The 15,578-nt window shown below is 42.9% G+C and overlaps 1 protein-coding gene across 16 annotated transcripts in view; it reads right to left on the reverse strand.

Moving 5' to 3' along the window:
* Positions 1-869: 869 nt before the first annotated feature.
* MAP3K4 (mitogen-activated protein kinase kinase kinase 4) overlaps positions 870-15,578 on the reverse strand; it is a 139,090-nt gene continuing 124,381 nt past the window's right edge. For 11 of the 16 annotated variants that reach the window (XM_070603204.1, XM_070603200.1, XM_008528160.2 and 8 more), the window contains 10 exons: positions 14,856-14,956; positions 14,087-14,167; positions 10,994-11,185; positions 9,797-9,867; positions 8,661-8,777; positions 7,611-7,770; positions 5,574-5,696; positions 4,834-4,940; positions 3,085-3,264; positions 870-1,411 (listed from right to left, as the gene is read on the reverse strand). In XM_070603204.1, the coding sequence (XP_070459305.1) occupies positions 1,391-1,411; positions 3,085-3,264; positions 4,834-4,940; positions 5,574-5,696; positions 7,611-7,770; positions 8,661-8,777; positions 9,797-9,867; positions 10,994-11,185; positions 14,087-14,167; positions 14,856-14,956 (1,153 nt within the window). In that variant the 3' untranslated portion in view covers positions 870-1,390. Of the gene's footprint in view, positions 1,412-3,084; positions 3,265-4,833; positions 4,941-5,573; positions 5,697-7,610; positions 7,771-8,478; positions 8,570-8,660; positions 8,778-9,796; positions 9,868-10,993; positions 11,186-14,086; positions 14,168-14,855; positions 14,957-15,578 lie in introns of all 16 variants that reach the window. The other 5 variants (XR_011535624.1, XR_011535623.1, XR_011535621.1 and 2 more) reach the window with 1 other exon arrangement.

The following is a 15,578-nucleotide window of genomic DNA, read 5'->3' on the forward strand; positions in this document are numbered from 1 at the left end:
TGAAATGTCCAGAATAGGCAAATCTATGGAAAGGAAGTGGCTTAGTGGTTGCCTAAGGCTGGGGGTAGGACTAGGGAGTGATGCAAAAGGACATCAGGGTTTGTTTTTGGGGTGATGGAATTATTCTAAGATGGACTGTGACGATGGTTGTACAGCTATGTGACTATACTGAAAATCACTGAACTTCACACTTCGAACAGTATGTAAATTACAGCTTTAAAAAGCTGTTTAAAAAACTGAAATTAAAAAAACTAAGTGTTTGTATAAATCCTTCTGATGCCAGCATACTCTGGACGTTAATGTCTTGGCTGAGGGCATCTCCCATCCTGGAGGGAAGGTGAACAGAAGTCAACGATCTTCTAAAAAGATTTCAGGAAGCTTTAAGGTCAATCTTTTAAAAAATTTAATAGCAAAAAGAAAGAAAAGAACAGCATCAATGACACTTAATTTGGGCAATTTCAGAAAACTAACTGCTGAAATATTTACATTCTGAAAAAGATGCTTTCTTGTCAAGAGACTATTCAGCAGTATTTACATCGACCTAGCCCCTGTACATCTTGGTTTAAAAATAAATTGAACCCCCAATATGTGATAACAAGGCTTAAACTTTTATCTGCTGTAAACTTGCTGGCTAATATAAAATCATTTAACAGGCCCTCTTACATCCTTAGTGTTGTTTCATTTAGCCCTTTCACTTTTCAGCGAGGAGACCCCAGGTCCTGAAGGAATTCCTAATCCAGGGCCCATCTCCAGCACACTCGATCGTACCCCTTCTGTTGAGGAACACATGAGTGAAAATGACAGACTTCCTTATCGGATAATGTGTTGGCTCTGAAGCTGATAATCATTAAAAGACAATATAACTGAGCTTTCCTAAAATAAACCATTTATTGAAAAAAGAACCTTTTTCTTAAATTTCATCAATTAGCCTTTTGCATAACAAACCTGTGGCTTGCCAACAACAACAAAAGGTAAGGTTTCACAGTCAGTGCACTCGACAAACAGGAGATTAACAACAAGGCCCAGGACGCCTGATAACACTACAACTGCTTTTGAACCTACAAAGGTCAAAAATACTACACTGATGTCACGGTCTCAGTCACGCAAGAAACGGAGGTGACGGAGGCGATGGTCCGTGTACAGTAGTAATGGCACTTAACATGCAGCTTCTTCACCTCGTGGACACCGTCACTCAGGAGGGCCCCGTGCCACATCAAACAAACAGGAGCAGCAGGAGAAGTGACGCTTGTCACCTGTGCAGTCTTCAGTCTTGGAAGGTTAAAAAGGCTTATACTGCTTCTCAGCACAGTCTTTATGTAAATATTACATACAGTAGTGATTAAGAGAATTTTCCGAGTACACGCACTACTAGGCCACAGACTGACCGGCTTCACTCTTCATCTGTGCAAACCTGTGAGGAAGGCAGGAGAGAGCTGAGCCCTAGTCATGCTCCGGATAAGACCAACAGGCAAGCCCCAGTCCACGCATCCTGCTGCTCCCAGCACTGCGCCCGGCACAGAGCGAGGCTCACCCGGTGCAATGAGTAATGTCAGGGCTGAGTCACTGCTCTGTGGACCGAGGACTGAAAGCATTCGTACAATATCAAGTCAATATAAATTGTTTTCATACTTTATAACAAAGAAATAATTTTTTATTTAATTACAAATCCCTAATATTTATATAGCAAATCTGGCAGTGGTCCCTCGATTTCGTTCACCCTGCTCCTTTGCACCTTCCTTTCCTTTATCAGGAGCTCCTCTGCAGGGCCCGTTTCAAAGTTTTCTCCAGGGTCCCATTCTCATTCCATTTCTCCTTTGAATACTCTCCCAGCAACATTTCTGTCTCTGTAATCTGTATGCTACCCCAATTCTCTCTTGAACGCCAACTCAAAATATCCAAATGCCCATCTGAAATCCCCAAGCAGATGCTCCAAACACACCTCAAACACAATCTGCTACAGAGGAAATCGTCCTCTCCCTCACCCACCCCTCCACCAGCTGCCCTCCTTCCCTGGCCTTGCGAGCGGACTCTCGACAAGCTGGTGACACAAGCCTGGGAGCCATCCTAGACTCCTCCTCTCATTCACCTTCCACATCCAGTCACTCAGTCATGGCCACTTCAACTCCTAAATACCACTGATAACTCACCCCTCACCTCCCACTCCCACCCATCAGCCGTATCAGCAGCATCCTAAGTCGTCTCTTGTCTCCCGAATGATCCTTCTAAAACACAGTTTCATCCTGTCACGCTTACAATTACACTGAAAGTCCTTCACGTGGCTCCTGCTTACTTTCCCAGCCATATCTTGTGCCATTTGCCACATCCTGTGAGCCATCAGCATCTACCCATGCACACTTCCTGACTGCTTTACCCTCCTAGTCGTGAGCCCTTCCAGCTCTCTTCCACTGTCTGCCATACCCCTACCCCTACCCCCATTCCTGATCTGGCGAAACCCTCCCAAACAGCCCAGGCATCTCATCCTAGAGAAAGCAGTATCTAGGATTACCTGACTGGATTAAATTCCCCTTCTCAATGACCCTACCACATGGCACACAGACCATTATCACAGCTTTTAACACAAGGATTGGTCATTACTAACCCTGTCTCTACTCTCTCAGCAGAGATCAGTCATTACTAACCCTGTCTCTACTCTCTCAGCAGAGATCAGTCATTACTAACCCTGTCTCTACTCTCTCAGCAGAGATCAGTCATTACTAACCCTGTCTCTACTCTCTCAGCAGAGATCAGTCATTACTAACCCTGTCTCTGCTCTCTCAGCAGAGATCAGTCATTACTAACCCTGTCTCTACTCTCTCAGCAGAGATCAGTCATTACTAACCCTGTACTTGAGGAGACTATACACTCCTCAAACACACCACCAAAATGGATCAAGCAGGAGAACCTTAGTAAACATTGTCCAAAAGAAAAAATATATACAAAATTCCCTGGCATAATCCATTTAGTTCCTTTCCGTTTCAGATACAGGTATTTATATTTAAGTTTCCAAATTTTCTTAAGTGCCAGATACAAACAGAACTTCTATATACTCAAATATGGAGAAAACTATACAGCAGTCTGCCAAACCTTGACGAAGGAATGGTCGAGGAGCTGGCTGGCCGTCCACCGCATCCTGGGCTCACTTTCAAGGCAGTGAGAAAGGAAGTCCTTTCCTTCTGGGCTTAATCTTTCAGGGATTGGTGGCTTATGTCCCATTCCCACTTTATACATAATCTGAAAGTTGTGTTCATATTCATGCCAAGGCCTCTGAGAAAAGAGAAAAAAATCAGGTTTTAATACTACGTCACCATAAAAAAACACAACTTCTCAATCTGTTTTTAGGCATCCCAATATTAACACATATCAGGGGCCGACAAACTTTTACTTAAAGGGCAAATAGTAGATAATTTAGGCTTGTGGATCATATGATCACTGCCACAACTATTTAATTCCCTCACTGTGGTGTGAAAGCAGCCTCAGACAGTATATATGAATGGGTATTACCATGTGCCAATGAAACTTTATTTAGAAAACCAGGCTGTCGGCACAGTCTGCCTACCCCATTTGGATGTTCTATTAATCCAGCATTATCTAGATGCCATCATCATGCAAATAAAAAATATAATATATAAAGTGATATGAAAATCTAACAAAACATATAAAATTCAACAGTTATCTTAAAGGAATGTTTAATAGGCTACCCTGTTGAATAAAGAGCATCAAATTCTATTAGTGCGAAGCTTAGATTATTTTATGATCACAGGAAAAACGAGATTCAGTGGGGAAAGAACTAAGTTTGTATATATTTCTGTACCGTTGTTTAGTTATGGTGGTATGCATTCTTCAGTGTGAGAGCTTGAACCTTCTTTGATGTATGGCTTGACTAAAATAACACATATCATAGGCATCCTTCTATGTTAATGCATATTACTAGCTAATATTTATTAAGCACTTATTATGTGTGATCTTTTTCAGCAGCTGCAAGGTACAGCTGTATGATAATTTAATTTCCTACTGATAACATGTAGGAGGTTTCTAACTTTCCTGCTTTATAAACGACACTACACACATGCACACTGCGCCTCTACAAATCTGTGCAACTGTTCATTAGCAGTATCTTCATCAGAAGATCAAGTTTCAGAATTTTCAGATACTATACAACACACAACAGTTTCACTGCCCTTGTGAAAATCCTTGTGCTCTACCTGTCCGTCCTTCCGTCTCTCTCCTAGAGCCCCAGGCAACCACTGACCTTTTACTGCCTCTTCCAGAATGTCAGAGTTGGAATCACACAGTATGTGGCATTTTCCAATTGGCTTTTTTCACTTAGCAACATGCTTTTAGGGTTCCTCCATAATGTTTTGTGGTTCAATAGCTCACTTGTTATTGTGGCATAATCGTCTGTCGTATGGGTCCCCACAGTTGGTTCACCCATTTCCCTACTGAAGGATCCCTTGGCTGCTTCCAAGTCTTGGCAGTTATGAATAAAGCTGGCATAGGCATTTATGTGCCAGTCTTTGTGTGGACATAAGTCTTCAACTTCATGTTTCTTTCTGTAGCTGCCTGCTGCCCTGTGTTTTAATGAGAGCTTTATGCTTTTTTTCACCCCTCATGAGAGTTCTCTTAAGTCATATATCTTATAAATATTTGACTCCTAGTTTGTCACTTAACTTATTGAATCTTTTGACAGGTCACATTCTTAATCTCTAGTTGTGTCGTCTATTTAGCAGAAAAATGTGTCCACAATATTTATAATGATAATAAAAACACAACTATTGCTCTGTTCATGTAAAGTGCCCTCCTGAAGTTTCTCCTCCAGGTGTGGTCTCTGCTTACCTTGCCGGTCACCATCTCTATGACAACACACCCCAGACTCCAGATGTCGGCCGCACGCCCATGGCCCTCTCCTTTCGCACGAGTGATAACTTCTGGAGCCATGTACGCTTTAAAAGCCACAGATACGGAGATAAGAATGGGTCATAAACACAACACAATGTATTAACAGAGTCAAGCAATAAATTAATATTGTATAATATTCTACAAGAAGAAACAACTAATTAGTTGAGGGGGGATACTTTCTCCAAATTACATAATAGGAAATATCGAAACTTGAAGAGATATTTCAAATCAATTTCTTGAATGGACATTTTAGGGGCCGAATTACCTTCTATAAGACAATTTTTGAGTGTGCAAATCTTCAGATTAAATTATATTTACAATGAAAATATGAAACTTAACCTGCAAAGGAGGATGTAAAATTTTATGACACAAAACAATCAAAACAAATAATTACCATTTAAACATAAGGCTCTTTCAACTAGAATAGTTTTAGTAAACCCAATGCGAACAATCAAGTTTTTCTGAGAAGGAAAAAAGGCCTTCCTCCCTCCTTTGAATTGCCCAGTCCGACAAGCGCGGTCAGGCGGAGCCTCAGCGTCTGTGGCCTGGGTCCTTCACGGGCAGAAAGCCTTACCTGCTCTCCAGGCCTCTGCTGACAAGAGAGGAGAGGGGAAAGCCCGGTTACCGAGCACACAGGAACGAGTCACAGTGCAAAGACAAACCAAGCTGGTCCCCACCTGCTGTCCCCAGTGTGCTATTCACTTCCCCAGGCATGGTCTGTGCATTGTTTTTAAGCTTCACTGAGCATCCGAAATCTCCCAGTTTGATTAGTCCAGACGAGGTGAGGAAGATATTGGCACCTAACAGAAACAAGCAGTCGTGAGCTTCCGAGGCACACTGAGGGCATTTTAAAGCCTACATGGTAACCCAAACTACCAGGAACTTGATTCACAGACTAAATAACATAAAGGTTAATGAAATTTTACTTACAAAGTGTAATCAAGAAAGCCTTCTACACAAACGTTAATACAAACAATTTTAATATCATTATAGATAGTGTTGACCAATACATTCCAAACTGAAATACATGCATCAATTCTAACACTAAAAACCCAGAGAGATATTTAAAAGAAATCACATATAAAACACAAATGCTTGTGGTGAGAGTCCCTGCAAATTAGAGCTGTATATCATTAGCGGCTCCTGTAACAGGAAACAACATGGAGACGAGAACTGGCACCCGCTGCTGTCTTTCGAGCTGTATCTGAGGCTGACACTGGATTTATTTTAGACTGTGACCAAAAAGAATGTTCTTAATTGTCTCGCATTTCTACAAGGAGTATATGTGCCTAACTTGTACTCTAGCTGGAATGTGGATTACTGTTCATCTCTCAGGGCAGCTCTGCCATCTGCTATAAGCCACAAGATATTATCACGCCAACTGAGCCACCCATCTTGGCGTTATGTATCTTGTGGCACTTCTTTTAAAAAGCAACACAGAGCCACTCAAGTCAGACAATGAGCCATACAACACTGAAGTCTAACTGTTAATCCTCACAGCCTGCACTCCCACTGCAGGTGGCCCACAGAGGACTACACAAGTGCTCGCTTCCTTATTCTGCAGCTAGTCCCTATGTGCACATTCTTAGCCATGCTGAACTGTCAGGAATATCACAAGGACACAAGTGAACAGACTTCCTTCAAGGACTCCGAGGGATTCTCTTTATGGCGACAGCCAATGACACGACAGTACTGTTTCATGACAGTGGACAAAGAACTGAGCATGGTATTTGGGGAAGAACCACTGGAAACAGGCAATGCCATGGCCTGACAAAAGGCCCAATTAAGCAAATGCCCAGAATGATCTCAAAGAACGAAGCAAGGTGGTGGATGGGCAGGCACAGGACAAGACTGGAGTATGCTGGGGATTCAGGCCGAGCCACCCTCGAGAGCAGGACAACTCTCATACTCAGACCAAAGCAGGTTCTGCTGTAACGTGGGCCCCACTGCGTCTAGTGGGGTTAGAAGTCAGACCAATTCTAGAGAGAATGTGTTTAGGCTGGCCTCAGACAAGGTGACAGATAGAATCCTTTAGTCTAGGGTCGATTAGAGACAAAAATAACTTGTCACTTTAATTATCCCCAAAGACTCCCAAATACAAAAGTCAGGGGCATGGCGTGTTGGGCAAATGCAAGAGAGACAGTTCGGAGACAGTGGCACGGCTATTCCTCTCACACCAGAAAGGAAACACACTTATCATCCATCAGCCCCACCAAATCTGTCTTATCAGAAGTCTACACTGGAGGAGGCTGGCGTACATCAACGCTGTCCTTGTCTCCCAAAACACACCTGCACATCGCGACTTACACCAGCATCTCTGATTCACTGTCATTTTACGTATTTACGACACTCATATATAAATACACAAGAGTCTCAACATAGGACAAAGGACGCTCTCATGACGAATGTCCAGTAAATACACAGGGTGGGCCCAATCAGCCTATAAAATAGCAAATTTCATTTTTGGGAAATAGATGTCACTAAACGCAGTGTTGAACAGAAAGACAGAGCAGCCCTACCCACTCCTGGAGGGAGACGTGTGCTCTACAGTTTCTCAACACAGGGTTCTGTATGGAAGAATACTTACAGTACAGGGATTTCTCCCTAGAGAAGCAATGCGCGGGAGTGGGAACAAGCGCCTTGAGAGTACCTACTATGTACTACACACCAGATGAGTCTCGGGCCCACGGCAGCCAGGCGAGTGTGGGGATTACCTTTAATGTCGCGGTGAACTATGCCATGTTCATGGAGGACATTGATTGCAACGGTGATCTGCTTTGAATACAGCCTAATGACATGCTCCTGAAGTCCCAGCCTCGACACCTCTTCTAATGTACCCTCGTCACAGTACTCCATGAAGATGTACATTTCTTCCTGCGGGAGGAATAAAACGCAGCCTGTGTTTACATGTACACTAAGTGAAGGATCTGGAAAACTTCACAGGCCACGCCCCAAAGTAATCTTCTCTCTAACAGTATGCTGCACCTGTCATCCTGAATGCTGAGTGGTCTTATAACCGTCATTTCTAACTCCTCTACAGCAGTGTCTGCCTGCCTCCTCTGTCTGGAATTATACAGTCAGATGGGGTAAGAACAGTTCCTCACCACAGGTGACAAATGTCTATAATCCTCCAAAATTAAGTCTGCCATATAATCTCAGACAGGGACCAACAGGGCTGTCCCTATAAATATATTATTAAGTACTGAAACACATCCTTTTCAAATACGGATTTATTTGTGGAAACATTAAAAATCACCAATATCCAACTTCCCCTGGAAGCTTGTATTCCACCAAGATGCTCCAAGTTATCCTCTTTCCCTCCGTGTATTTATTTCTAAACACAAGAGGGAAATGAATGTGAGGTTTCAATTCCCTCTCATTTCACACGGGCTCCTTAAACACATATAAAAGAAAAATCAGTATTACTTCACAGTGTGCTCAAGAGTGGTTCAGCAAAAAATAGCAGGAAAATCACAGGTCGTGAGGAGCTGCATATGGGGCATTTCAGAAGACTCCTCTGATTGGCAGGATGGGTTTCAGTGCTTTATAATGGTGGGTTAATGACTACAGTCTACAACTTACATTTTAGGAAGAACTCCTCTAGTTTCAGAGAGAAGGCAGAAATGATGTAACTCATGGAGATTTCCTGACAATTAGGCAAAGTTACTGTGCTCTGAAATGAGAAGACCTGTGATGTAGAACAGGACTCCATTTGGACCCTCACTGATTCCTCACACAAAAACCGTGGGATTAAAGCTGCTTACTCTATGAAGCTCCACACCAAAATACCGAACCAGATTGGGGTGTTTGATGCCTTCGAAGATTTTCAATTCGTCTGCAGTTTCCTTGATAGTTTTATGATCATTAGGTTGAAAGCGAATCTGTAAAAGGAAAATTGTTGATTACTGTTGGTACTGTCACAAACTAGAAACACAACAACTTTAAACACAAGGGCTGAGAGCTGTCTCCTGACATTTTCACTGTCCAGACCCATGAGACTACGGTCAGTGCCTTTGTGACTTTACTTCCAGACTTCCTTTCCTTTGTTGTTCCAATTGAATTCTGCTTTAGAATATTCGGTGAGATAACAGCTAATGGGATAGTGCTCAAAAGCACAAACTGAATTAATAAAAACATTACACATTCAGTAAGCAATCAGAGGTGTTTAGGCTCTGGGCAAGATAAAAAGATGAGACAGGATTCTGCCCTTAAGAAGTTTACAATCAAGCTGGAATAAGGATATAAAAGCTGTGGGGGTAAGTGCCGGGCAGGGAGATGAAGAAATGCTACAGGAGGTCAGGAGAGGGGTGATCGGCATGGTCAGGCGCTGTGTGCCCTGCTGCACGCAAGGCCACTTGGGATAGCAGTGGCTGCAGCAGCCCCAGCCTCGTCCTCCACTGCGCCCCTGCTCCTGAGTCACGCGGCGTCTCCTCACAGCGACAACAGTCTTTGCCTCCCTGACGGACCTACCTCAGGTTTTCCCTGCTCTTCCCATTCTACCTCCAGCTGTTAAACATGGCTCACTTCTGAAGCTTATCACAAACGTCATCTTCTCCCCCCAAACCACCCCTATAAGATGCTACTGCTACCGTCGTCCTCTAAGCTTTCAGGAAACTTTACGTCTGTCTCCCTCTGGATGGCACTTACCATCCCTGTGTGGTGTCAGAATTATTTGTGTTCCTGGTCTTACCTCCTCGCTGGAATTGTAAACTCCTTTACTCTCATGTGTTTTCTCGGTGTGTCTGCCTGGCTGGTCCCAATGGTGTAAATGATAAAAAGCGGGCCTCAGGCCCAGACGGCTCACTGTGGAAGGACCAAAGCCAGCCCACAGCTACGCACTAAGGGAAACTCCCAAACGCACAGATGCCTGACAGAGGGCCCCAGAGGGCCGGCCACTCACCTCCTTCATCGCCATCAGTTCACCGGTGTCGACACTGATGCAGGTGTAAACCTTTCCATACTGCCCTTCCCCTGGGAACAGGAACACACACGGAGCTCTCAGTCACCAAAGCCAGGCCACTCAGACGCACAACCATCTCAGCCGATTCTAAATCCATATTCACGTGTCTATGTTTATCTTACTAGAGTCTTATTACTAGTTCCCTAATAAACCAAGCCATAGACAATCTCTTCACCCTGTCTTACCTATAAATAGCTTTCAACAGAGTAGAACTGTGTGGGTTTTCATTTTAATTTAATTCTGGTAAATGTCAGAAGAGGCCCGAAGGAGAGCACTAGGCGCCCTGGTGCACACGCCTGAGCCCCTGCAGCCTGGAAGAGGGCTGGGCCGGGAGGGCAGGGGTGGGCAGGGCAGGGGGAGCACGCTGGAGGAAGCCTGGCCTCCGTCTAGGGGCACGTCATTGCCGCTCGTCCAGGACTGTGTGGGAGTGGATATTCTACTGACACACCTTCAAGAAATTACAGGGGAGACGTGGCTGAATAAGGTTGATAACAATAATATAATTTATAGAGTACTTGATTATCTTCACTGTTTTCTGCCCTGACTGACAGCTCCAGGGACCCTCCAGGTCTCCTGAGGTTCAGAGCCCCGAATTACAACTGTGTTTGCCTCTTCAGTCCTAAATGCTCAACAGACACAAAGGCACTTAAATGGGGGAAGGGTCTGAAACACGATGGGGCTCCTTCTCACACAATCTACTACTAGTAATTTACAAGAAGCCATTTTACCTGGAAATCAATTAATTAGGCAATGTTTTAGAAAAGACTGTCCTGCCTTTATCTGTATCCAGTCTCTCTTCAGTAACATTCTTGTGGGTATAAATTAAAAAGAATACAGACTAGAACAAACAGGTAAAATTTATGTACTTATTCACTGGCAACCTCTGGAGTTATCAAGTAAAACTATTCAACTTAATGAATCATGTAGTAATATCTTTCTAAAATCTCATTTGGTATTGCTCTTAGAACACATCTTAAAAATGAAAGAGAAACACAGAACCCTCTGCAAAGATACAATGTATATCTGCCATGTCTCTAGGAGAGAAGGACCAACTACATAAGATTTAACCTGAAGAAGTGTAACTCTTGCTATTTCTAACAGAGACGATCTTGGTATCACGTTCCTTAGTTTTCTTACCAATTTTGTTTCCTCTTTGCCACTTGAAGGTCACCTTCCTCAAACCAACATGCATAACATTATCATAAGACTTCGGGGTATCACAAACTTGACCGATGATATTCTTTCTCCTCATTTCTCGATACCTCTTTTCTTCAAACAATCGGACTGACTTCTGGATGGCTTCTATGGGTCCTTGCTTAGAAGCCGTATCTGCAGAGAGAATCACAAACTCAGTTCTCCCAATCATTATTATCAAGTCAATTTCCAGCAAATAATAATAAAAACAGAGCAATATACATTATTAGCACTCCATCAGAGCAAGACTTCTCATTGTCTACTCATATACATAACAGGTGAATTACAGTCCATCAAAGTCTAATATCTCAGAGCATCCCACCCACCATATAAACACACACCTATCACATCCGCCAGTCAGACAGCACGGCTGAGCTCCTCTCCCGAGACCGCTGGTGAGACTCCTGCAGGAGCCACCTACCTCCCTCGAGTTTCTCCTCTCTCCAACCCACTCTCGTGGGCCAGAATTATCTTACTGACACATAAAATCTGATCGTGTTACTGTCCTACATAAATTTATTTCATGGGTCATCACAATGTTTCCCAAAAATGCAAAGCCCTTCAGAAGGGATTTCAAGTCCTGTGTAATTTGGATCCAGTTTATCTTTTCTGATTCATTTTTTTACGCCATTCCCTTTTTCTTCCCTACCACAGGCTCTGGAGAAGCAAACTGAGAAGACTCTCTTGGAACACACTGAACTGTCCTCCCTTCCAGGCCTCTGTTCACACTTTCCTGTCTGCCTACAACGTCGTCTTCTCACCACAGTGCCTGACTTACGAGTAAATCAGCAGAAACACCACACCTCTTCTAGGAAGCTACCTCTGATGAGAAGGGAGTTAACTGGGCCCTTCTCGAGGAACTGCTCAGAGTAAGGGCTCTTGAATCAGAATGCCTGGGAGAAAATCCTGGCCTGACCATTTTCTAGGTGTGTCACAATGAGCAAGTTAATTGACTTCTTCACATATCAAATTCCTAATCTGTGAAATGAAGGTAATAATACCTAATTCCCAGAGCTATTGTGAGGACCTAATGAAATTACGCCTGTAAAGCATTTAGCCCAGTGCCTGAAATACAGAAATACTCAATAAATTCTAGCTATTGTTATTATTACTCCTCATTTTCCCATCAGGTTCTATGCCTCTCTTTCTCCAACTCATTTTATTGTGATTTATAGTAAGAATAGATATCTAAAACAACAGTTTCATGAAACATTACTCTTACTCCATGTGATTTGGATTCCATCCTGTTTGTACGAATGCTTATTTTACAAACCACCAATGGGTTAGTGATGGAACTTCACTGGAAAAACACCGCTTCATACACATCTCCCGTACAGCACTTCTCCTGCTGTGTCCAAACTAGCATCTAAGAGCCTGAAACTTCTGGCAGAGATCACTGAGGCCTCAGATGACTGTAAGGTTAACTTAAGAGAAATGCCCCGAGATTTATAATGTTCTAATTATAGCTTCTTACTACAATCATTTCCTAAAACACGGATCCTTGTTTCCTTTACCTCAGTACGCGACACATCGAGTCCACTGAGCACTGAGTAAGATTTCACAGCTGTGAGGCCATGGACTCCACTGTCAAATATTTCTGGGAAAGGTTTATTTTTCTTTATACAGTAAAAGGTTCCCAAGATCTCTCAGTCTTCAATAAGTCAACGTGAACTGTAACTCTCCCAAGAGTTCCCAAGTTTACTTGACCACAAAGTATTTGTTTTGAAAATCATCGCAAATACCTGGTATCTATGGGCACTACTAGTTAAACGAGAGCCACTGGAGAGACCCTCCTCCCCGTCACCAGGCTCAAGCCAGTGAAACCATCCCTGACCCCAAGCCCTCTCCACACACCCAACCTGCCCCAGCCTGTTAAATGTTGCATCACAATTGTTTCTTGCCTCTATTCCTTTTTTCGAATCCCACCTTAGTCCAGTCTCTTCCTATTTCACACCGCATTACTGCAGTGGTATTCTAACCAATCTCCCTATTTCCTCCCCAATTCAGGCCAGCAGGTTAACCTAGCTCAGTGTCTACTATACTCCCACCGCCCACTCCCTGAACATACCAGCTGCTCAAGAGGCTTCAGGGGCTGCCCACCATCTCTGGGTAAGGCCTTCAGCACTCAGCCCATGACTGAAGACTGGCTGGGATCTGATCTCCCCTTCCCCTGTCAATTTCACCTCCGTGTACATCGAAAGTCTCCAGTCCAGTCCAGCCGGTCTATTCTTTAGTCACTGGGCCTCCAGAAGTGTTTCTCATTCTGCACTTTCCTCTTAGCCTGATGCAGACCTGCCTTTCCTTCAAGGGCCAGCTCCAGCCTCAACCCTCTGTGAAATCCCTCCTGACTGCTCCCGGCCTTGGTGGACAATTATTCTTCTGATCAGTCACACATATTTCAAAGGGGCGCTGTGCTGGGAAGAGTACTGGACTTGGAGACAGGAGCAGTGCATTCTAGTCCCAGCTCTGTCATTTATTACCTTGACCAAATTATCTGGCCTCTCAGAAATTTTTACCATTTATGGAAAGAGAACAAGATCTATTCTGCCTATTGCTCAAGACTGCTGTGCCAAACAATATGTGAGAGCATTTTATACGTCATCAAATGCTAGACCAATAATTTTTCTATTTATCCTTTTGATTAATATTGACTGATCACCTACTTTGTAAGATAAATGTTTTGCCTCAACTACTTAGCACAAAAAATGAACATTTATTCATTTCACAAATATTTATTATATTTCTACCATGTACAAAGAATTATGCTAAAGGTCCAACCAACGTGACATATAAAATTAAGTATCACACTGCTTAAATAATACAAAGATGAATAAAACATGCGCCTGATCCAAAGGAGCTTGTAACTTACTATAAAAAATAGTAAATGTACACAAACAGCACATACAGAAAGTGCTATGAGAGGTATAAAAGAGATACATTTAACGCAGAAGATCTAATAATAAGAAAATAAAGCATATTTTCTCTGCATCTGCTCACTTATGCTTAAACATTGTAGCTCAACGGCCTTCCTCTTACCCTTTGTCTGGCTGATAAGTGTCCGAAGTTCCCAGCTCCTCCGCGCTGACCCACTGGAATCACCTTTTGGATACGCTGGTTCTGCACAAAGTATTTTTTCATACAAATTAAGACTTATAAAACAAATGCGCTTATTTAATTGAGAGCAAGACTGAAATTGGGAGTGGTCATGATTAGTTACCATCGACCTATCCTTTTTGGTGATTAATTTCTGTTTGACGTGAGTATGAGAAGCTGTCTCTACAATCAATTCTAGAAAATTGCACCAAACTAAGAAGTTGTTAATGGGCCAAAGGATTTTAACTACACACACTTTCCACAAGTAACAGACTACAGAATCCTGAGCAGAAGGTGGATTCTTTAGGGACCCCCCTCAAGAGGTCCTGCCAGGAGCCCAGCAACCTTACAGCACGAGTGAGCACCATGTGGTTCCTGGGAAAAGACTCCTGGGTCTGCGCTGTAATAAAGCTTCAGCATATCACCAACAAACACAGTGTCCCTTTTGTATTTTTAAAGTGAATACCAGTGCTTGGAAATTAAAATATCAGGAATAACGATTTTTTAAAAAGCAACAAAAGTAGACCCAGAAAATGCAAATACGGCTAAAAAGGCATCTGGAAAAAACCAATGTGTTCAGCATTAAATCTCCTCATAAAGCTCTCTCACTTCTTATTCTTCATTTCTTTTAAAAGGCATTAACAACAGAAACTGGTGGATGGAGACAAATGACTGGCTGGTTGCGAAGGCAGGTGACGCCTTGAACACTCACCATCTCTCTCCTCAGTGGGGCTGGAGTGACGGCTCAGAGACCTAAACTGCAATTCGGCTGCTATGGAAGCCAAGCGATCATTCTCAGGGACGCTGGAACCCCTGTTTTAATATTTTAAAAAATTGAGCTATCAATTGAATGGAACTCGAAATGAAAGATCTGTGAGATTCTTCTAGAGCAGTATTCTCAGCTGGGGGCGATTTTGAGCCCTGGGACATCTGCTGTCTGGTGGGTAGAGGACAGTGCACAGGTGAGCCCCCAACAGAGAATTATTCACCCAAATGAGTACTGCTGCTACTGAGAAACCCTCCTCTGCAGTTTGCAAGGGGAGGTATATCTTTATCCTCCCACAGCCAACACATGAGAACCTTACTGCATGATACATTGTTTTATGTTAAAGGCAACAAAAATAAAACAAAACAGGATTTACCAAAGTGTTATTGATATGTGTGGAAAGCTCCATAATTTAAACCCAGGATGGATAAAAATTATTAACCAAATCTGGCTAATATTTACAATTACCATCAAATTCTATTTATGTACTTCATTCTATTTAAAGTGCTAAAATCATTACGTGATTCAAAAGATTTCAAATCTCTTACTAAGAAAATGGACGGGAATACTTAACAGTTTCTCAAGCAGTAGCCAAGCAAAAGTGCAGAAGAGCAGGAAGCTTAACACGTAAAGAACAAAGTTAATCTGCTGCTTTCCCAGAATAAAGTT

This window comes from Equus przewalskii, chromosome 32, assembly GCF_037783145.1.
Source record: "Equus przewalskii isolate Varuska chromosome 32, EquPr2, whole genome shotgun sequence".
In the NCBI taxonomy this organism is placed as follows: Eukaryota; Metazoa; Chordata; class Mammalia; order Perissodactyla; family Equidae; genus Equus; species Equus przewalskii.